This window comes from Cnephaeus nilssonii (genome assembly GCF_951640355.1).
Source record: "Cnephaeus nilssonii genome assembly, chromosome: 12".
NCBI lineage: Eukaryota > Metazoa > Chordata > Mammalia > Chiroptera > Vespertilionidae > Cnephaeus > Cnephaeus nilssonii.
Genome location: NC_137083.1, coordinates 66,559,517 through 66,583,639, shown reverse-complemented (window position 1 = coordinate 66,583,639; position 24,123 = coordinate 66,559,517). Strand labels below are relative to the sequence as shown.

The 24,123-nt window shown below is 40.2% G+C and overlaps 1 protein-coding gene across 1 annotated transcript in view; it reads right to left on the bottom strand.

The window, feature by feature from the left end:
• Window positions 1-5,414: 5,414 nt before the first annotated feature.
• IQUB (IQ motif and ubiquitin domain containing) overlaps window positions 5,415-24,123 on the bottom strand; it is a 74,612-nt gene continuing 55,903 nt past the window's right edge. The window contains exons 10-13 of the mRNA XM_079786448.1: window positions 17,691-17,867; window positions 12,647-12,895; window positions 11,479-11,664; window positions 5,415-5,629 (exon numbers count right to left, since the gene is read on the bottom strand). Of these exons, the coding sequence (XP_079642574.1) occupies window positions 5,447-5,629; window positions 11,479-11,664; window positions 12,647-12,895; window positions 17,691-17,867 (795 nt within the window). The 3' untranslated portion in view covers window positions 5,415-5,446. The remainder of the gene's footprint in view (window positions 5,630-11,478; window positions 11,665-12,646; window positions 12,896-17,690; window positions 17,868-24,123) is intronic.

Below are 24,123 nucleotides of genomic sequence, written 5' to 3'. Positions count from 1 at the left end.
ACCTGGTGAAGGAAACAGGCATACAAGTCCAGAAAGCACAGAGTCCCAAGCAAGATAATCCAAAGAGGCCTACATCAAGATACATCATAATTAAAATGACAAAGGTTAAAGACAGAGAGAACCTTGAAAGAAGTAAGAAAAATGCAGTTAGTTACCTACAAGGGAGCTCCCATAAGACAGTCAACGGATTTCTCAAGAGAAGCATTTCAAGTCAGAAGGGACTGGCACAAAATATTCAAAGTGATAAAAAATAAAGAACAACCAAGATTACTCTATGCATCAAAGCTATCATTTAGAATCAAAGGACATATAAAGAGCTTCCCAGACAAGAAAAAGCTAAAGGATTTCATCACCACCTAACCAGTATTACATGAAATGTTAAAAGGTCTACTTTAAGAAGAAGAAGGAAAACAAAGATAAAAAATATGAATAATAAATGGCAATAAATACATATCTATCAACAATTGAATCTAAAAAGCAAAATAAATGAACAAGCAAAACAGAAATAGATTCATACCTAGATACAGAGAACATTTTGATGGCTGCCAGATTGGGAGAGAGGGGAGAGGGGAATGGGTGAAAAATATAAAGGGATTAAGAAGTACAAGTTGATTGTTACAGAATAGTCACAGAGATATAAAGTACAGTATAGGGAATATAGTCAATAACATTGTAATAAATATGTATGGTGTCAGATGAGTACTAGATTTATCAAGATGATTACTTAGTAAGTTATATAATGTCTAATCACTGGGTTGTACACCTGAAACTAATATAATATGTCAACTATAATTAAAAATTATTTAAAAATAAACAAAACAAAATTTTAAAAACTGCTTCAAATATTTCTTTTTAGAAATGCGCCTTAAGGTTATATGTGAATGTGAGGAATATAATATGCATAGAGTCAAATATATAAAGCATGTAACTAAATGTTATCTTGGAAAATATAGCTTTTATTCAAAGGATAGCACTTGACTATATTGCTTTTTTTATAATATAAAATTATATTCAGCACTGCTTAGAGTGGAATTTATTATATGAAATGGTTATATGAGAAAAGATAAAATAATTCAAATCAATTATCTAAATTTCTACTGGGAAGTCACCAATAATAAAGGGAGAAAGAAAATTATTTTCAACAAATGTTGCTAAACTCCTGAAAGTAATACAAAATAATCTATATAATAAAGAGCCAGGTTCGTAATAACCATTACAACCAAAGGCTCAACCAAACTAGAAGTCAGGGCTGGGTTGCCATGGTGACCCAGCACTGACTGGGGCCGCTGCCAGTGACCGAACCCAGCACTGACTGCCTAGGGGACTGTGGATCAGGCCCAGAGAGAGGCCTACAGAGAGAGAGGCAGGGTCTGATCTGTAGCCTCTGTGGCAGCCATTGATCAGAACTTTCCTCTCTTTCTTTCCTGGCCAGGCCAACTGCCGGCCTCCATTTCTCTCCAGGCCTCCACTAGGCTGCTGAACAGCCCCACCTTTCTGATCAGGCCCCCTTGATAGGCCCAGAGACGCTGACTGGCATAGAAACTGACCAATCAGAACCAAATCTGGGTGAATGTAAGGAGCCAATGGCTGCCTAGAAGGAGGAGCTTTTGACGCTGACTGGCATAGAAACTGATCAATCAGAATCAAATTGGTTGGCAGAGGAGGGCAGTTGGGGCAAGATCAGGCCAGCAGGGGAGGGCAGTTAGGGGTGATCAGGCAGGCAGAGGCAGTTGGGGGGTGAGAACAGGCCAGTAGGGGAGAGCAGTTGAGGGCTCGATCAGGCTGGCAGGGGAGGGCAGTTAGGGACAATCAGGCAGGCAGGCAGAGGCAGTTAGGGGTGATCAAGCAGGCAGGCAGAGGGGTTAAGGGCAATCAGTCAGGCAGGCAGGTGAGTGGTTTGGAGCCAGTGGTCCCAGATTGTGAGAGGAGTGACTGACTGCTGGTTTAGGCCCGATCAGGGATCGGGCCTAAACCGGCAGTCGGACATCCCCCGAGGAGTCCCCAAATGAAGTGGGTGCAGGCTGGGCTGAGGGAACACCCCCCTCCATGCACAAATTTTGTGCACTGGGCCTCTAGTCTATAATAATAAAAGGCCAGGAGTCACGACCAGAACAACCAATCAATCAGTTGCTATGAGGTGCACTGACCACCTCTTGGTCCCTCCCCCAGCCCGCAGGCTCCCATCGCTCGGTGGCCAATGGACAACCATGGGAACCGGGCTGGGTGGCAACAGAGCAGGAGTGGGAACTGGACTCATGGGGCAGCAGCAGTGTCACCGAGGGTCGCGGGGCAGCAGCAGTGTTGCGGAGCACCCCAGGGCAGTGGCGAGCAGCATCACAGAGCGTCCCGGGGTGGCGGTGAGCAGCTTCATGGAGCGTCCCAGGGTGGTGGTGAGCAGCTTCATGGAGCGTCCCGGGGTGGTGGTGAGCAGCTTCATGGAGCGTCCTGGGGTGGTGATGAGCAGTGTTGCAAGGCATCGCAGGGCAGCGGCAGCAAGCAGCGTCACGGAGCATCCCGGGGCGGTGGCAGTGTTGCAGAGCATCCTGGGGTGGCGGCGAGCAGCATTGCAGAGCGGCAGACATGGCTCTGATCACAGGCTAGGCCTAGGGGCCCTAAACACGCACGATTTCGTGCACTGGGCCTCTAGTCTCTCTATATAAAAGCCTAAGTGACCATCTGACCAACCATTCGCCTGGTGGCTGTGATGTGCAATGACCACCAGGGGGCAGATGCTCCAATCAGTAGAGGAGGGAGCCCGATTCCTTGTGGAATCGGCCATGGGTTAGGTTGCTGCTGGGTACTGTCAGCCCTGAATCTGCTTCACCCGCACCCCAGACCCAGAGAGGAGGGAACCCGATTCTGGGGTGCATCACCCAAGAACGACCTTCTCAGCAATCTGGGACCCCTCAGGGGATATCAGAGAGCTGGTTTTGGCCCAATCCCTGAAGGCCAGGTCGAGGGACCCCACTGGGCCTCTAGTAGTGAATATAAAATGTCATTGAAAAAAAAAAACAAAAACAAATGGTGCTAGAAAAACTAGATATCCATATTGATAAAAGAAACTGTAATCAATGCCTGTCCTATATAATAAAACCCTAATATGCAAATTGACCGAACTGCAGAACGACTGGTTGCTATGATGCACACTGACCATCAGGGGGCAGACGCTCAATGCAGGAGCTGCTCCCTGGTGGTCAGTGCACTCCCACAGGAGAAGTGCCACTCAGCCAGAAGCTGGGCTCATGGCTGGCGAGCACAGTGGTGCAGGAGCCTCTCCCGCCTCTGCGGGAGCCTCTTCTACCTCTGTGGCAGCGCTAATGACCCTTCCAGGGATGTCCGACTGCCGGCTTAAGCCCCCTCCCCACGGAGAGCAGGCCTAAGCCAGCGGTTGGACATCCCCCAGGGGGTCCTGGACTGTGAGAGGGCACAGGCTGGGCTGAGGGACCTCCCTCCCCCAGTGCACAAATGTCGTGCACCGCACCAGGCCTCTAGTCTCACATAATATACAGAAATGAACTCAAGATGGAACAAGGGCCTAAATGTAAAGCTAAAACTACAAGACAATTACAAAAACATTGTTAACATAAAACAAATGGGGTTTTTGTTTAGCAAATAAGAATTCTTTATTCTTTATTCAAAAGCAACTTAATTATTTTTTTCAACTCCAGAGTCTTTTCCTGGCCACTTGCTGCTGTGTATTATAGAAATTAAATAGTTTCTTACTTACAATGGGAGACCAAGTCCAGTTGGTTTTGTGCACATCAATTTAAAAATAGATAAAAATAATAGAGCTATCAAAACACATAATATTTTTTATTCTAATAACTGGTATTTTTAAAACTTCACATTGTTACAGAATATTTATAAAATAATAAAGCCTAAAAAGTTTAAGACCACATAACTAGCTTAGTTCTGTTTCAAAGCCAAATCAATCTCCTGAAGTTTGAGAGAATTACTGACTTAATAAATTAGAAAAGAGGGAATTAGTGAGTTGTTGTCTTCCTAAAATTGCCCAGCTGCCTCTAATTTGGAAAAGATAAATGCAGGTAGGAAGACCATTGGAAGCTGCCAAACACAAGCATTAGCCGGAAGCCAAGCTGAGTGGGAGGGGAGACAGAGCAATCCATTTGCAGATAAAGCTCTTGTGAAATCCGGAAGATTTTTTTCTAAGGAAGTCCCACTGAAAGTTTATAATAACCTCTTGAACACCTGTAAATTTCAGAACTAAAAGTATCAGCAGTAGCTGTACGCACTTTATATGCCTGGAACCTTCACCCCGGGAAAGCAGAAGTCTGTCTCTTTTGAATAAAAGGAAACAGCAAGGACAAGAGATGACTCTTGGGTCAAATTGGAATACAATGGCTTTTGGACAAATTCCCACAGTGCCATGTGACTATTCTACAGTTAATAACCGTGTAGGCCACTAAGAAAATGACCAGTCCTTGGAGGGCAAACCAAATTCTGCATGTATCCCATCAACATATTGCATATGAAATATAGAAAATTATGCTGTTGTAACACTTAAAGCCAGCAAACATTAATCCTTCATTTAACAAACGTTTAACCCTGCCTGTGTCCCATATATTTTACCTATACATTCTAATTTTCAGCAATCCTACAGCTGAAGTATTCCCAACATCACTATAGATAAGGAGACACAAAAAGATTTTAACTCTTTGTCTGTCTGTTTTCATAAGTTCCTAAAAGAATAAGTAGTAGTTTATTGGACATTGTGGCCCCTTGGCATAGTAGTCAGTCCATATTAAACTAAAAAATATGTGTTAAATAAATTAGTAAATGAATGGATGAGATATAGTTAGGTTGACCTTGAAAAATACCTAGGAGAAGCAGAAGCAGGGGAGTGAAGGAGGAATAAAAAAACAAACAGAAAATCCAGTCGCCTCCCATTGCTTGTTACTGTTAAGGAAAGCAAAATTAAAAAGTAAATCACCTTAAAGCTAGCTACAAAAGAAAGGCATTGCCACCCATAAGCTGAAGAAGTAAAGAGAAAGAATGAGTCCCAGAATTCAAAGAGTTGTAGAGCATGCAGCTGAATGCAGTCACAGACAACAGACCAAGAATCAGATGAGAGAAGCCAGGGGAATAAATACCACAATCTTTGCCTTTCTTTCAGACCTCAGGTTTCCTGCTCATGGTTCCCACTGACCAACGCAACTAGAGGGCATGACATACTCGTTGATGTAGTGCACAACGATCAGCCTCTGAGGGCACAAAGGAGAGAGAGAGGAAGGGTGGAAGGCAGAGCTAAAGAGGCAAAGGAAGGATATCCAGCAAAAGCCACTTGTTTTACATTTCAATATACTTTTTTATTTGAAAAACAATTAAAATCAATTTAACAAATTCTATTTCCATATGGTGTGACCTCTGTATTATTCTGTTTGCAGTGGAGAAAATGCTGATTATCAAACACATACTCCTGGGTCTTCTAAGGACTGGGCATCTGGGGCTCTATAATCTTAGGTGTTGTGTCTTCATGATATTTCTGTCTGATTTCATCTATTTCGGCATCATCAAGTATAAAAGAAGCCAGGACTGGAATCTGCGAAAAGTAGTTCTTAGCCAGGATATGTTTGTGTTTGATCTTGTGAATGAACAAGGGTTCATATCCCTGAAAAATCAAAACAAAACACAAATTCTATTAAATGTCACAGTTATATTTAGCCAAGTAAAGACACTTCCATGCCTCATTGCCTTTGCTTGTCATTTCTCGGAGCCCAGTATACGTTTTTCCCCACTTTGACCATCATCTTTCAGGGCTCAGCTCCTATGACCTTTAACCTGCCAGCCTTTCCTGATTCTCCTTTTCAACCAAGTGATGGCTACTACCTGTACCTTCTCCAACCACCTGTTTTTTGGAAGTAAAACATGCCCTCAGTAAAGATCCCTCCATAGTGTCAATCAAAAGTAAAGAGCCCTAGAGGATAGGAGCTAACCTCTGAGTCCAAACTAATCCTTCCTGCCTTCGTACTTGCAAACACTTTTACGTATTTTCATTGTAACGTTTAGGTCATTCTGCCTGAACTTCACTATCTTCTTTAAAATCTCTCCCACGATAAAGAGAACTTGAGGGTTCAAACTGGGTCTTTCTCATAGCCGTGTCCCTAAGGTAAATACTTAATTGATATTTTTGAATGAATGCACTTGTGCCAACTTGGTTCTCTCTCTCTCTCTCTTTTCTAAATATATTTTTATTGATTTTAGAGAGGAAGGGAGAGAGAGGTAGAAACATCAATGATGAGAGAGAATCATTGATTGGCTGCCTCCTGCACATCCCACACTGGGGATCAATCCGGCTACCTGGGCATGTGCCCTGACGAGGAATCGAACCATGACCTCCTGGTTCATACGTTGATGCTCAACCACTGAGCCATGCCGCCCGGCCAGGCTTGGTTCTCTCTTTAAGTCTCTTTCACATTGATAAAATTACCAACTTAAATTTTTTTCCAAGCTTGATCCTTCCCATATCTCCAGAGTTCAAAATAAAGATCACTTTGGTGTTGCGACAATGTAAACTTCCTTTGGTCAACCCTTTTACTGCCTCTGATTCCCACCTTATGAATCCATGCAGTCTTTCTCTTGTGGCTTCTAAACAGGAAAGAGCATGGAAGAATTATGTTTTTCTTCAAGCACTTAGCACAGTATCTGGAACATTCAAAACTAAATTCTGATTGGAGTAATAAATACCACCTATTCTCTTTATTAGTATTAATTGACCCTTCTTTTCAACCAAGGGATGGCTACTACCTGTACCTTCTCTCACCACCTGTTTTTTGAGAGTATAGCAGCCCCTCAGTAAAGATCCCTCCATAGTGTCAATCAAAAGTAAAGAAAGCCCTAGAGGATAGGAGCCAAAGAATATGATCTTCTTGCAGGAAGAACTAGGTAGCAGTATCCTGGGCTTATTTTTAAGTTTCCTCTCCACAGACAAATTTAACAGGTCAAAATAGGAATCCTTCGCACTAATCTAACTTTGTTCCATCATTTCTTAGCTCATATTTATTAAAGAAAAATTAATACATTTCTGTTATGCAGCATTAAATTATCCATACACAGGACTTTCTAGGTTTTCAAAGTACCTTTATAGATCCAAAATGTAGTCCTTAAAGATGAGATAAACATATTATAGTACACTAGAGGCCCGGTGCACAAAATTCATACACTGGGCAGGGGGGAGGGTGTCCCTCAGCCCAGCCTGCATCCTCTCCAATCTGGGACCCCTCAAGGGATGTCCAACTGCGAGTTTAGGCCCAATCCGGGACTGCTGGCTCCCAACCACTCACCCGCCTGCCTGCCTTATTGCCCCTAACTGCTTCTGCCTGCCAGCCTGATCACCCCCTAACCACTCCCCTGCCAGCCCAATTGCCCCCAACTGCCCTCCCCTGCTGGCCCGATTGCCCCAAACTGCCCTCCCCTGCTGACCCTGTAACCCCCAACTGCCCTCCCCTGCTGGCCTGATCGCCCACAACTGCCCTCCCCTGCCAGCCCAGTTGCCCCAAACTGCCCTCCCCTGCTGGCCATCTTGTGGTGGCCATCTTTGACCACATGGGGGCGGCCATCTTGTGTGAGGGTGTAAGGGTCAATTTGCATATCACCTCTTTATTATACAGATACAATTAAAGAAATAATAAGCAGCTCTTAAAGAATGATATTAAAAGGTAGCCAATACCTATCATCCCCTTGTTATATTATTCCCTTTTTATTAATGAGAAAACCAGAACACCAAGACATTAACAACCTTGCCCAACTTCTCTCAGCTCATGAGTGATAGAGCCTGAATTCAAAGTCAGGCAGCTCACGTCCTTGTACCAAATCCATGCTTTTAGGTAACCTTTATAAAAATGTATGAAGCAAAGGGGGCAGGCCTTACTGGTGTTCATATTGTTAGTGACAGGAATGGGAAATACTGGGTCAGGTCTGCTGACTCTAAATCCACTGTTGTTCTACTTTGGCCAATGTGCACACCATGAGAAACTGATCTGTCTCATTTACAGTTTAGAGAAGAGAAGCTTTTTTCCATTCTTTTCCTATAACTTGTGTCATGATTACAGGAAGTCAAGATTATTTTAACTTCTGAGTATTTTTTTAATTTAATGAGAAAGCAACTATCAGTGCATTATGGAAAATCTGGAAATACTTTAACTTGCTGCAAGACAAATTATTCTTTTTTTATTTGTTTTGGTTAATCATTACCCGGGGATATTTTTTCCATTGATATTTAGAGAGAGTGGAAGGGCTGGGGACTGGGGGGTGAGAGACAGAGAGAGGAGAGAGAGAAAAAAAACATCACCGGGGAACTGGGGTCTAGGATATCTAAATCCAGCCTAGCACCAGGAATGCTCAAGGTCTACTCAAGAAGGCAAATAATCCTCTCCACTAATAATTACAGGGTAAAACAAGATGGTTGTTAGAGTATTAAATTTGACAGTAAAATAGTAGTCAAGTTTTCAGACTAATTTAAATTGGCCAACAAAAATAAGCAAATACTCTAGAAAAATCAATTGTACTGGACAAAAAAGCTGTTACTAAAGTGTTAACTAAAATTTTTATTGGTAGTTCATCTCATGGTAAAATTGTGTAACATATAATGAACCTAAAGCAGTCACATTTTAGTGCAAAAAAGTAAAATTTAAAAGCTATCAAGATTACAGCATAAAATTTCCAAAAGCCTCCCAATATTTAAACCAAAAAAGGGGGGATAGTAGAAGAATATCATGTAAGGAAAAATATCCTGCAAATAAATTACATCTAGAAAATTTTTACTTCAGAAAATTAACTTTCATTTGTAATGCTAACAGCAAGTCACCCAGGTGAAACATACATGGTGTCAAAACAAGCCAAAGGAAAACCATTTGGGCAAAAAAATGAAAAAGGATCGCAAGTCAAATTTATAGAAAATATTCCTTTATTAACTTTTGGTCGAGAATATGTTTGTATATTTTCAGAAAACAACTCCGAGACATGTGGATTCCTGCAACAGAGAGGAATTGACAGGAGTGCTCCAGCCATGAAGTCAGAAGAGAAACAGTCCAGAGATGGAAGACGCTGACGATGCCTTGCCATACTAGCAGTCAGCAGATATGCGTCACTGCAGATTGCCCAGGACCAAACCAGAGAGGGTCGGACCTGCATTACCACCATTTGTCCACCATCCAGAACTGAAATATCATTGCTGTTATGAACACATAAACAACTGTTGGACATAGAAACCGGGACTCAAAAGAATTGTTGGCCCAGAAAGAAACTCACTATAGACTGATTCATTTTACTCTCAGTATAACTATTATTGCTTGTCTCATTTTCGGTTCCTATAAGTGTATTCCTAGTATCACATGAGCTCACTCATCTAGGGGAAAAGATGAACAACATAAACTGAAGAACAAGAACAGCATTGATCAGACTGTCAGACCTCAGAGGGAAGGTAGGGGAGGGTGGGGACAAGGGAGATAGATCAACCAAAGGACTTGTGTGCTTGCATATGAGCCTAACCAGTGATCACGGACAACAGGGGGAGGGGGCATGTGTGTGGGGGGATTTGGAAAGGGAACGGGGGGAGGAGGTTGATGACAAATATGTGATACCTTAATCAATAAAGTAATTTAAAAAAAAAGAAGAAGAAAAAAAAAAACATCAATGTGAGAGAGACACATCACTTACTTAGTTGACTCCTATATGGGGCCCGACTGAGGGCCAGGGATCAAAACTGCAACACAGGTATGTACCTTTGACCAGGCATCAAACCCATGACCCTTCAGTTGGTGGACCAATGCTCTAACCACTGAGTAAACTGCCAGAGCAACAAATTATTCTTTAACTAGGTTGAATATTTATACTCAAATTATTACACCAGGCTGAATATTAATACCTTAAAACATTACATCAGCCCAAAACTATCAAGAAGGTAATTTTTTTTCGAGTTTGTCTGGTTGTAAACCTTAGCTCTATTTACAGAAATTCAGTAAGCTCGGCATCCTGAATGGGGACAGAACTTAATTTGATTCTGCAGTAATTTGCTTAAATACACAAGGGGAGCTGTATGGATTAATTGAAGAAGCGGTGGAATATCAGCTTTGGGAATGCACTTCAATCCCACTACAGTGCTTGATGAAATGATTTTTCTAGTACTGGCTATGCTTCCAGTGATTAAGTATTTAGGAGGCAGCTTAGTTTACTAAATACAACACATAACACACCTTCAAAATTTCTTGCTGCTCTTTCTTTCAATAGCTAAAGTAAAATTTATTTTAGCCTGGCTTCTCCTGTAAAATTATTCAAATAAAGCTAAAAATGTAACTAGTTTCTTCCCTTTACACCTTCCCTCTCCCCAATAAAAACACAGGCAGGGGACAGCACTATCCAAAATGACTTATATTTGAAGTCATTTCTTTAGTTTCTCTTAGCTGACATCTTACATGGAATTCAGTACATCAATTGAATCAACAGAAGTCAGGAGCAGCAGTAGGAGTCCTAGGCTTGCTTAGTGTAAATGAAGCTCATTGGGGACTCCTCAAAACCATTCATCAAAAAGATTTAGAAATTACATCTTATAAGTTACTGAACCTAAGTGTATTTAATTTTTAAAGTGCTTTCTCCACTCCCAGTTAGTTGGAAGCAAATAAAAAATGGAGCCTTGAAACTATGCCCCATCAGTATGATGATTTCTATTTTGAGCACAAAATTATGAACAACATTTACTTGACAATTTAGTGTGCTTTTAAGTAGACTTGTGATGATTAATCAAAGGGCAGATTTTGAGTTCTATACTATCTATCTAGTGGTAATATTCATCTATTCACTCAACAAATACTAATTAAACCCCTAATCTGTGATAGGTGATGTGATAGGTATTAGAGATGCAGACACAAATAAGCTAAACAAAATCTCTGCCCTTGTGGAGAGATTTTGCTTGAACTTGCTATTATTAGATGGGAGTAGTATCATGTTTGGGTACTTGTACAAACCGTCGGGTCTTTTATTCTCACCTTTCATTCTCTTTTATTCTCGCCGTAGCTTCCTTTTCATTTTAATCTCTGTCACACATACCATCCACCCACATATTTTGTTATCCAACGGGGTCTCTGTTTCTTAACTCAATGGAAGTATTTAAATTATGCATGGAATATGGGTTTTTTAATCCTCACTTGAGGATATTTTTTCCATTAATTTTTTTAGGGAGAGTGGAAGGAAAGGTGGAGGGAGAGAGAAACATCGATGTGAGAGAGAGACATATTGGTTGCCTCCCACTCTCACCCAGACCAGGGCTGGAGATTGAACCTCAAACTGAGGTACACACCCTTAATGGGGAATCAAAGATCCAAGACTCTTCAGTCTAATAGCCTATTCTCTAATCACTGAACTAAACCAGCCAGGGCATGCATGGAATGTTGTAATACAGTCAAGTTATCTCTAATAATTCCAATGATTAAATTTACTTTCCCCAGTAAAATTCAACTTTCTTACCGCTTCAATACTTGCTAGCTTGAGATGAGCAGCAGCTTCATCTTTGGTAAGGAGAATGCAGTTCCAAGGGGACCACTCCACGGCCTTGTCCCACCTGACCAGGACCAGATCATTGAGGTCATTCCAGGCACTGAGTGCTGACTGGGACGCCCAGATGTTCTCTACCAGGTACTGAATATCTTGCAGCTGTATGTCAACATAAGTTTGGAAAATGTTTTCTTATAAACATAAAAATTACTTACAATTATTATATTACTTAAGGAAATAAATTATATTGAGTATATTTTTGAAAGAGAAATACTATTAGTGAGGTTTTCAGTGGCATATTGCTCCTTATTTTTCACTAAATATTTGTTCATTCCGACCAAATTAGGCTATCAGTCTCACATTCATGACTGTACCTTTAACCTAGACCAAGCTATATATATTCCTTCCAGTATGCTAATTTTACCTTACATTTACACTGAGTGGCCAGATTATTATGATCTCTGAATGCATAATAATCTGACCACTCAGTGTATATCCTATATAATAAAAGGCTAATATGCAAATTGTCCCCTCGACCAGGAGTTCGACCAGCAGGCAGTCCGGCCAACTTCCCATGTCCCCTCCCCCTGGCCAGGCTGGCCGGACCCCACCCATGCACAAATTCATGCACCGGGCCTCTAATACACATACAAACACACACACACACACACACTGAGTGGCCAGATTATTATGCGTTCAGAGATCATAATAATCTGGCCACTCAGTGTATATGGTAAGTATTTTTCAAAATGTATGAGTAACTATCATCTTGTCCTCAGGGTTACTGTCTTTCATTTTATCACCATTTTACAAATGAGGAAATTAAAATTTAAAAAAGCAATTTTCTTAGTGTTGTTAAAAAGATGTGTTTTTTTGTTTGTTTGTTTTAATGATAAAAGAGAGAAGGGGGAAATAAAATAACTTTAAAAACATTTTTTAATTTAAACCATATTAGCTAAAACTCTTGAAGCAACTTTTTATCAAGAAGTCCACATATATAAATGTAGAATTGCCAGAAGAGCAAGCTTCAGAAAGTATAAGCATAGGAGGTAAAATCCATTATTTTTAAAAGTTTAGGTGGAAAAGCAGGAATCTTGTCTGTAAACTTTCATCTATGATTGGCAACTCTCACTGATCATACCTGTATCAGGAAAGCAATTTTAGAATCATCTTCATAATTAACTTCTGAATAGTAGAGCCGCTTAAGTAAATATTTGTACTTCAAAAATGATTCCCGTTGTCGAGTCTCATTGTCAAGGCTAATACAGTTACGACACCGATATACTCGGTGTGCGGTGGATGATATAGCGAACTCTGTAGATGGTAAATAGAGCTGGCAACTGTGGCAAAAGTAAATCTTCTTATAAAATTTCAGTGGGTCTTGAGGGACCTAAATAGTAAAAATATATACATATATTTATATTATTTATATAGAGAGAGCGAGAGAAAGATGTAAATAAAGCCAGGTCAAATACCACCCAACAGAAGCACAGAGGGCTAACATCTTAGAAAGAGATAAAAAGTTGGTTAATTTTTAAAAAAATATGTTTTTCTTGATTTCAGAGAGAGAAAGGGAGAGGGGGAGAGTGTTGCAGAATTTACCAGGTGACCAGAAAATACGGGAGTACTGGAGATTCAGGAAAAACCTTTTATTTAAAGTGGCGCTGCTGGCTGTGCATCACTGCAGGTTGCCCAGGACCAAACCAGAGAGAGTCGGACCTGCATTACCACCATTTGTCCACCATCCAGAACTGTAATGTCAGTGCTGACATGTACACATAAGGAACTGTTGGACATTGAAATTGGGTCTCAAAAGAACTGTTGGCCCAGAAAGAAACTCACTACAGACTGATTCATTTGCCTGTCACCATAACCATTATTGCTTGTCTCATTTTCGGTACTTATAAGTGTATTTCTAATAGCACATGATCTCACTCATCTAGGGGAAATAATGAACAACATAGACTGATGAACAAGAACAGACCCAGAAACAAGGAGGCATGGATCAGACTGTCGGGTCTCAGAGGGAGGGGAGGGGAGGGGAGGGTGGGGGTAAAGGGGAGAGATCAACCAAAGGACTTGTGTGCAAGCATATGAGCCTAACCAGCGGTTAAGGACAACAGGGGGGTGGGGGCATGTGTGGGGAGGGGTGTGGGATGGGAATGGGGGGATGAGGACAAATATGTGATACCTTAATGAATAAAGAAATTAAAAAAAAAAAGTGGCGCTGCTGGCTCAGGGGATTCGAAGGTCCAAAGCCTGGACAACTTACATAATGAGATTACTCCTTATGTATATTTCTAAATTCTTTGTTTCCTTACTTCCGGGCTTTCACAGGCCCTCCTGAGTCCGTAGGAATGGGGAAGTAAGATTACAGCTAAAGGCCTGGCCTGGATGGTGCTAGTGGCCTCCCCTCTAAGCTGTTAAATTCTTGGTTTGTGACCCTAGTAAACTGGGAGTATTTAGGAAAACAGATTATTGCCTAAGGAAGGAATAGTGACTTAATTATAGGCTGACAAGAATGCACTAGGACACCAGTCACTGGCACAGATCAGATTGCTGGCTCCCCCTATATTCCTCCTCAAGAGAGGGAGAAACATGATTGGCAGCCTCCTGCGCACTCCCTACTGGGGATGGAGCCCACAGTCCAGGGACGTGCCCTGACCTGACCAGGAGTGGAACCAGCGACCTTCTGGTGCATAGGCCAAAGCTCAACAAACTGAGCCACACCAGCTGGGCAAAAGTTGGTTAATTTTTAAAGTCACACTTTCCCTCTAACTTCCTATTCTATACAAAATTTAAACTTCAAGCAGTATTTATTTATCCTGCCAAAATATTAAAAATCTGTATTATTCATCAATCCTTGGATAGATGTAATAAAATCACACAGAAAATTAATTGACTGAAAGAAAATTAGTAAGTCAAGACTTTGGGTTGCAAAACAGTAAGAAAGCCTTCCAAGTGCTTTGGCACTTATTTTTAAGAAGAATTAAGAGTTTTGGTGTTATGCTACACTAATTAATCTTATAGTAGATTAACATATAAGTAAAAGCCCACTAAACCAATTGTTCTTATTCATTCAGCTTAACAATAAATTTGGATAGGCTCAATGATCAATTTTCAAAATTTGAAACTCTGTATCATATGGTAGTTCTATTTTTATTTTTTTGAGAAAAATCCATACTGTTTTCCATAATGTTGGTACCAGTTTACATGTCCACCAATAGTGCACAAGAATTCCCTTTTCTCTACATCCTTGTCAAAACTTATCTTTTGTCTTTATCACTTTGCAGTTTTGATTTGCATTTCCCTGATGACTGAGCACTTTTCATGTGCATGGTGGTCATTTCTCTACTCTTTGGGAAATGTCTCTTAAGGTCCTTTGCTCATTTCAAGGTGGGTTAAAATTGTTTTGCTATTGAGTTGTAAAAGCTCCCTTTGGGGGGGGGGGTTGGGCGGGATATTAACTCACCAAATATATGGTTTGCAAATATTTTCTCCTATTTCATAGGTTGCCTTTCACTTTGTTGACTGTTTCTTCTACTGTACTTTTTAGTTTGATGCAATCTCATTTGTCTGATTTTGCTTTTGTTGCCTTTGCTTTTGGTGTCATGACTAAAAAATCATTGTCAAACCAATGTCAAAAAATATTTTCCCTGTTTCCTTCCAGTAGATTTAGTTTCAGGTCCTACATTTAAGTCATTAATCCATTTTGAATTGATTTTTTTATGTGGAGGGATATAAGAATCTAATTTCATTTTTTTTGTATGTGGTTATATAGTTTTCTCAATCTCATTTATTGAAGAGACTATATTTTCTCCATTGTGTTCTTGGCTTCTATGTCAAATATTAGTTGACCTTATATGTGTAGTTTTTTTCTGGCTAGTCTGTATCATTGATCTATATGTCTCTTTTTAAGGGAATACCATACTGTTTTAATTATTATAGCTTTTAAATATAGTTTCAAATCAGAAAGCATCATGCCTCCAATTTTGTTCTTCTTTCTCAAGATTGTTTTGGTTACTAAGAATCTTTTCTGTGAAAAATGCCATTGGAATTTTGAAAGGGATTGCACTAAACCTGTAGGTCAGTTTGGGTAGTACGGACATTTTAACAATATTAATTCTTCCAAAAAGATTTAGTAATACAAAACAAACACCAAAGTATGATCCATTTTAAAAATGGATAAATTCAACCTCATCAAAATCAAACACTTATGCTCTGTTAAAGATATTGTGTAGAGAATAAAAAGCTACACCACAAACTAAAAGGAGGTATTTACAAATCATATATCTTACAAATGGCTTGTATGTGAAATATACAAGGAATTTTCAGAATTCAATGAATAAGAAAATAAATAGTCCAACTAAAAAAAAATGTGGGGAATAGTAGCACAAGATATATGCAAACAGTTCACCAAAGAAATATATGTATGGCAAAAAAAAAGTGAGTAAAAAGATGTTTATTAGTCATTGGGAAAATGGAGATTAAAAAATAACAGGATACACTTCACATCTATTAGAATAAAATTAAAATAAAACTTGATAATACCAAGTAGTGACAAAGAGGCAGAACAACTGGAACTCTCATACATTAAGATGGGAATACAATATTGTACAGCCAGTTTAGAAAAAATGCTTGTCAGTGTCTTATAAAAGTACATATGCATTTACCATATGATTCAAAAAATCCCACTTCCTAGACATTTAACCCCAAACAATTAATTTACACAAAAATTCATAATCAAATGTTTGTAGTGACTTTATCCACAAAACCACAAAACTCTAAACAACTCAATGCTCTACAACTGTGAGTAGATAAACTCTGGTACATCCAGACAATAAAAATACAAACTACTGATATACTAAAAACCATAGGTGAATTTCAAATGCAACATGCTAAATAAAGGAAGCCAGTCTCAAAAGACTACATGTTGTTTCACTTCTATGACATTCTGGGTTAGGTAAAACCATAAAAACAAAATGCAGATCAGTACCAAAGGTTACCAAAGGTTAGGGGCCAAGGAAAAGATTGACTACAAGGTAGCAGCATGAGGGAATCTGGGAAGGTAATAAGACTTCTTTAATCTTGACTGTGCTATTGGTTATATGACTCTCTGATTTTGTCAAAACTCACCAAAAAGAGTGAATTTTACCAAAGGTAACTTACAAAGTGAATAAAATGGTATAATGTTATGTGAATGTATAGAATATAAAATTCTATTACGTTACTACAAACATATAAAAACTAAATAAGTCTATAGAAAAGACTAAAGGTTAGCCTAGAGACAAATGAAACATTGATTTAAGTTAAAAATAATAAAATGGGAAACTTTTCTCTTGAATTTTTGTTATATTTCAATATTCTCTTCCAATACAATTAAATTCTAAACATTCATTTAAAAATAACAAATATAAAAATTAGATAATTTTCATTTTTTAAAAAGTTTTGATTAACTATTAAGGTATTTGTGTGTCAAAAAGCAAAACAGATATTCAGTCAGCTTCTTAAGTAAATTACAACTCTACAAATAATCATTGGAATAAAACACTATTTAGAATTCTTTAGTAAACTACCCCTAAAAATATTTTAAACAGTTTTGTACAGTAAGAAGACAATCAGGCATTTATCTTAGCTTCAGAAAGCAAAAGCCCTACTGAAACCTAAACATGTTGGAGTTGGAGAAGACAGTTTAATTCAAACACATGTTACAGGATAGCTACATGGATTAGTACTCTAAGGGAACACAAACCAGGTGCACGTAAAATCTCAGAGATGCAGGATCTCTAAGGCCTCATGAAGGAGGGGCATGGGAATTGAGTCTTAGGAAATGAATTAGGACTTGGCTGGGTTGAAGGAGGCGGACAGCATTCCAGGTGGAAGCAACAGTACGTGCAAAAGCATGAAGGTGTGAGAGGTGATGATACATTCAACATAGTGCAATATTTAACTAGAAATTTAGTTCAGATATTAGGAAAGAACTCAAGATTGGAAATACAGACACAGAAGGTAAATGAATACGTTTAATTCACCGACACAAAAAATAATCATTCAAGAGATTTCACAATAAGATGGTCTTGCACAGGGATCCCAAGTAAAGTGTTAAAGCAAACTTTGAATAGTCTTCCATTTACTATATCACATCTTAAAATTTTGAGAAAGCAATACAGGAAAAAATTGAGTACCTTAAGGTGTCTTGCAACTTCTGCATTAAACAAAGGTGTTTTGATGTAATGAAAAAACAATGTTGCAATTCTTTTTCTGAGCCCTTCAAGGTTATCATCTTTGACTCCTCTCATCATAAGGTCAACCTCTCTGTCAATCAATTCTAGAATTTCCTGAGTCAATTTACATTCATGTTCCTATTTAAGACACAAAAAAAATATTCAGTATAGAATTTTAAGAATCAGTTAGTTTTTGAAATTACCACCGAAGAAATTAAAATGAGACTCCAGAAGAAATGAAACATCACTGATAACAATATAAACTGGCACGACTAATTTGGGGGGGAAAATGACATTATCTAGTAGAGTTTAAGACATGCACAATCTACAACCCAGCAATTCTGCTCTTAAGTGCTTTAGAGAAATGTGCATATGGAGTCATTGCGCACAGTGACTCCAAAGTAAAAAACAACCAAAGAGCCATAAATAAGTTAATTACATAAATAAGTGATAGCTTATTCATATACCAGAATATTATCTAATGTAAGGAAATAAGTAGACTACAGCTATATACAATAACAACTTTCAGTCTTACAAATTAATGTTGAGCAAAAGAATCAAGGCACAAAATAGTACATATAGTATCATCCCATTTAAATAAGCAACACTAACCATATTTTTTTAGAAATGTACACAGAAGTGGTAAAATAAGAAAAGAAATTACTACCATGAAAGTCAGTATGATAGTACTGCTAGTTGATAAGAGGGTGAACTGCCATTAGGAAGAGAAAGTGGGACACCAGCAATGTTGGTTCTATCCTGTTTTGGATCCAGAAGGTGGTTATATGATTGATGGCTTTATAGTCGTTAGACTGCACATATATATCTTACACATATTGTCTGCATGCTAATATAATTCACAATAACTTTTAACAAAGTAATAGAAATGAGTGTGGTTGAATAAGAAAGCCCTAGGTAAGAGTTAAGTGATTAAGGTAGAAGGATTGATAAGTAGTCAAATAGAAGTTGCTCCAACTGCCCCACAGAGGATCAAGAGAAATGAGTGAGCCAGAAGGTAAAGTCAGTTACCAATTCTCTTCTGTACTTTTTAATACATACTTGGCATAGCTAATACGTGAGTCTACATCAGTGGTCCCTGAGCCTGAAGGCACATTAGAAGGACCTGGGGGAGGGTTTAAAAGATTAGTTAAACATTGCTTTCATACTTGAGGATCTAATTTAGCTGCCTTGAAATGGAGCCTAGATATTATTTCTAATCATTCTCATATCCTCTTTCTGTGTGTGTGTGTGTGTGTGTGTGTGTGTGTGTGTGTGTGTGTGTGTCTATCTGTCTGTCTGCCACTCTCTCTTTTTCAAGCTCTCTAGATGATTGTAATGTGTACTCAGGTTTAAGATTCACTGGTCTGTATTAGCAACTGTCATCAAAATAATACCTGTTATTTATTGAGGGCTTTCTATTTGTAAGTACTGAGACATACACATTATGTTTTTATTTTATACATTTATATATACAAATGTATGCACAAACATAGATATATTTATATCCTTAAAGCAACTAATTTTACAAATTAATTGAAACTGATTTTCAGAAATATTAAATAACTTATCTAAGGTTGCACAGCCATAAATGAATAAGAGCCAGAATTTGAATTGTTCTTGAAGACCTCAATCGTCCATCATAATATCATATATAATAAAAACCTAATATGCAAATCAACCAAATGGTGGAATGACTGATGGAACAACCAGTTACTAAGATGCACACTGACCACCAGGGGACAGACGCTCAATGCAGGAGCTGCCCCCTGCTGGTCAGTGCGCTCCCCCTGTGAAAGCACCACTCAGCCAGAAGCTAGGCTCATGGCTGGTGAGTGCAGCGGCCGTGGCGGGGGCCTCTTCCACCTCCACTGCAGGTTGGCAGTAAGGAGCGAGGGGTCCCAGACTGCAAGAGCCCCAAACTGCGAAAGGGATGTCTGCCTGCTGGCTTAGGCCCAATCCCCGGGGGTATCGGGCCTAAGCTGGCAGGCGGACATCCCCCAAGGGGTCCTGGACTTTGAGAGAGCACAGGCTGGGCTGAGGGACCCCCCACCCCCAGTTCACGAATTTTGTGCACCAGGCCTCTGGTTGTTAAATAAAGGTACGTGTGGATATAATAGCTTAAACATATTGTTGAAGAGATGCACAATTTATCTTTTATAAGCTACCTTTTGTTTTTTTTTAATTAGCCAGATAATGGTCCTAATTATGTTAGATAAGAGGATTTCTACTAGATTCCCCACCTGCACTCCCTTTTTAACAATTTGGATATCATGCTTATTTCCTACCTCTGGATCTATTGCTTTTCCCTCTCTTCCTAAGTATCATGGTATTTTAAGGCCACTCACTACACAAACATCTTTGAAAGAGTTGTTCAGGACAAAGGCACTCAATGCCTCTGCTCTCAAGATGGGAAGAAATGCGAGACCTGTGGAGACTTATCTCCCAACAAGAACCATTACTCAACTACTGAATATGTCATAAGAACTTGGTGTGTTTTGGTCTTGTTTCTTCTCAACAGAATAACCGTTCTTCGCAGTTAGGAAGCAAAGAACCTACACGAGGTAGCTAAGCATTTTACTGATGAAATTCTTAGATTGCAATCACATGATTCTCCTAGATAGATTTAAATATGGCTGACATTTTTTCATTATTATTTATAATGAACCCCTGATTATAATTTGGATATCTATATCTAAATGCTCTGAGAATTTGGCTCATATTGATGACCAAAATAGACACGCAATGCAGTTATCCAATCCATTGTCTATCTAAAACCTTTATAATAGTTAAAACAGATGGTAATTCAGAAACAACTTATATCTTTATGCCATAAACTGAAGGTGGCATCTGGCAAGTGCCTTATAAATTTAGTGAACTGAAAATCATTTTCAGAAGCCAAATATTTTAGCTGAATTGGACACTTAATTTACCTATATTGACAAAAACATATGACCAATATTGCCTTCAATTTGAGCTATAAAACATAAGCGCTGCAACAGTGGTCCTGATGACACTTGGATTTTCCCCCTTTATTTAGGATATAGAAGACATATTCATTACAGTGAATGCTGTGATGTGCTGCCCGGATTACCCCACTTCAGAACCAAAGCACTCGGTCTCCCTGCTGTGGACAGGGTTGGCGGCTGGCAACTCTCAGCTAAGCCTCTCTCTAGAGTGCCCTCAGCTGAAGAAAGTCATATTGGCTGACAAGAGCTGCCATCAATTTAAAAGGACTTCCTCATTCAAGGCCATGCTTTCTTCCCTGGAACGCCCTGAAATCAAATGACTAATCAATGTGGGTGTATAAAGTCCAGGACCCTGCGTGGAGGTACATGGGAACACACAAATAACTAAATGGAATTCTGACCCAGGTCCAGCTCACAGTGGGTCCCCTGGGTTCAGAGACCCACCCAGTATCCATTTCCCTGATTCTTACGCATATCATTGGAATGGAAGACTTGGTAGTTGGCACAGGCCCCCTTTCCTTTGATTTCTTGTGCTTCTGTGATGGGGAAGACGAAGCAGAAGCCTTTGAAACTACTCTACCCTGGAACCCAAGTGGGTAGAGTAGAAATGGTCTCACTCACTACGTTAGGAATGTTTACTTCCTGTCCCTGCAACTGTGTGCTCCTCAAGTTTAGAGGTCCCAATTCCTGGGGGGAAATGCTTCTAGCAGTGGACACAGCAAGAATCCTATTAAACTTGAAACTATAACTAATGCCTGGGGTCCTTAGGCCTCATAACCTGAGACCAGAAAAGTGTCACATGCCTGTAAAGGTAACGGACTTTGATCTTTCAAAGGCAGTATGGCTGCTATTACCCAATGCGGACAAGGAAGGGTATTTCTGGCATCCATGTAATGGGCATTTCTTGACATACCATTTAAGGATGAGTGCAGTAAAGAGCAGCATAAAGCGTCACCTTCTCCTACCCCTTTCCCTTCTTGGACACTGAAGGAAAAGGCCAGCGAGGAAGGTTAGACCTCTGGGTACCAAGGAAACTGACACCTTCCTGAATCAGTGATCACTCAAGCCCAACCCAGACTGTCCTGAGGGATATTCACTGGCTTCAAACCATGGAGCTTGTTCACTGGACTCCAATCATGGAGCAGGCCTGGCAACAAATGTGAGCTTCCCTGAGAGGTATTGGATGCTTCAGCCCTTCGTTCTCTAGACCAAGCATGTCAAACTCATGGCCCACAACAAATATTTTTGCAGCCCAGCTAATATAACAGTATGTAAGAAATTTTTACAATATCCTGTTATATATAATCTATAATAATAAAAGCATAATATGCCAATTAGACTGGATGTCCTTCTGGACAACCTTCCGGATGAAACCGGGGCTGCAAGGGAAGCCCAGGTCCCAGGTGACAGAGGGAAGCCGGTGCTGGCAGCTGGGGGGAAGGGAGGCCTACTCTTGCATGAATTTCGTGCATCAGGCCTCTAGTTATTAATAACAAACTACAATGTTCACTAATGACTGATTATTATAATCATGTTGCATTCATTTCCCTTACACGCCTTACTTGCAGGTTCATCATTTCTCTCCACTAATACTAGCAGCGAATGTTTTAGCAGCTGATTGCCACGTCATTACTCTTGGACTGACTTGTTTGGTGTGCACAACAGGAAATATTTCATTTTTGGAGAACAAGAAAAATAGGTTTATTTGCATTACACTTATTAATCTGTGCAGTTATTCAGTGTCTGGTAAGTTAGTGTTCAAGAAAAAATATTAATTTTTATTAAAATGTTCTATTATTTTATGTTAATGACTAGAGGCCCAGTGCACGAAATTCGTGCACCAGGATCGGGCCTAAATGGGCAGTCGGACATTCCTCTCACAATCCAGGACTGCTGGCTTCCAACTGCTCACCTGCCTGCCTTCCTGATTGCCCCTAACCGCTTCTGCCTACCAGCCTGATCACCCCCTAACCACTCCCCTGCCAGCCTGTTTGCCCCTATCTGCCCTCCCCTACACGCCTGGTCATCCCTAACTGCCCTCCCTTGCACGCCTGGTCCCCTCCAACTGCCCTCCCCTGCTGGCCTGATCACTCACAACTGCCCTCCCTTGCAGGCCTGGTCCCTCCCAACTGCCCTCCCCTGCTGGCCATCTTGTGGCGGCTATCTTGTGTCCACATGGGGGCAGCCATCTTGTGTGTTGGAGTGATGGTCAATCTGCATATTACTCTTTTATTAGATAGGATAGAGGCCTGGTGCATGGGTGGGGGCCAGCTGGTTTGCCCTGAAGAGTGTCCCAGATCAGGATGGGGGGTTCCCTTGGGGCGTGGGGCAGCCTGGGAGAGGGGCCTGTGGTGGTTTGCAGGATGGCCATGCCCCCCAGTGACCCAAGCAGAGGCCCTGGTATCTGGGATTTATTTATCTTCTACAATTGAAACTTTGTAGCCTGGAGCGGAGCCAAGCCTTCTGCTCGCTCCGTGGCCGCAGCCATTTCTGTTGGGATTTATTTACCTTCTATAATTGAAACTTTGTAGCCTTAAGCAGAGGCCTGGGCCAGCAAGGGCAGGCGGAAAGCTTGGCTTCCTCCATTGCCAGGGAAACCCAAGCCTCCCTCCTGCTCTCCGTGTCCTCAGCCATCTTGGTTGGGTTTATTTGCATATTTGCTTCTGATTGGCTGGTGGGCATGGCTTGTGGTGTAGCAGAGGTACGGTCAATTTGGATATTACTCTTTTATTAGATAGGATTACTCATTTATTTCAGCCCTTTGTATTCAGCATGTCTCTATCCAAATATACCTACATTTCTATGAAAATTGAAGCTTTTGGTTTTTTTGCAGCCCAAATAAACTTAAACCTTTTTTATTTGGCCCATGTTAGCCTTTGAGTTTGACATGCTTGCTCTAGACTCTTAAATACTGGCTGCTTTGACTTGTAATTATGTTTTGGCGATGTGCAGTCAATGTACCAACATGTTCACAACCTAGAATCATGGTAATAGTGTGTTTTGTTTTTTTAACTGTTCATAAAAAGTAACTTAAATTACGAATAAGATTGAAGTGAAGCCTGGCCCATGTGGTTCATTTGATTGGAGCGTCATCCCGTGCACCAGAAGGTTGGAGGTTCAATTCCAGTCGGAGTACATACCCAGGTTGTGGGCTCGATCCCCAGTTGGGGCACATACATGAGGCAACCGATGGATGTTTCTCACATCAATGTTTCTCTCTCCCCTTCTCCCTCTATAACAAAAGTCAATTTAAAAACAAAAGATTAAAGTCAAAACAAAAACAAAGTCACACCTCCTTCCTGGAGCAACCCACATTTAGTATATGGTCATATGGGAGCAAAAACTCCCAGCACCTGCCTCAACTTAGGGCAACTCAGAAGCCTTCCCAGTTTCTGAGTTTCCTGTGAGACTGGCTGAAGTCATTGCTG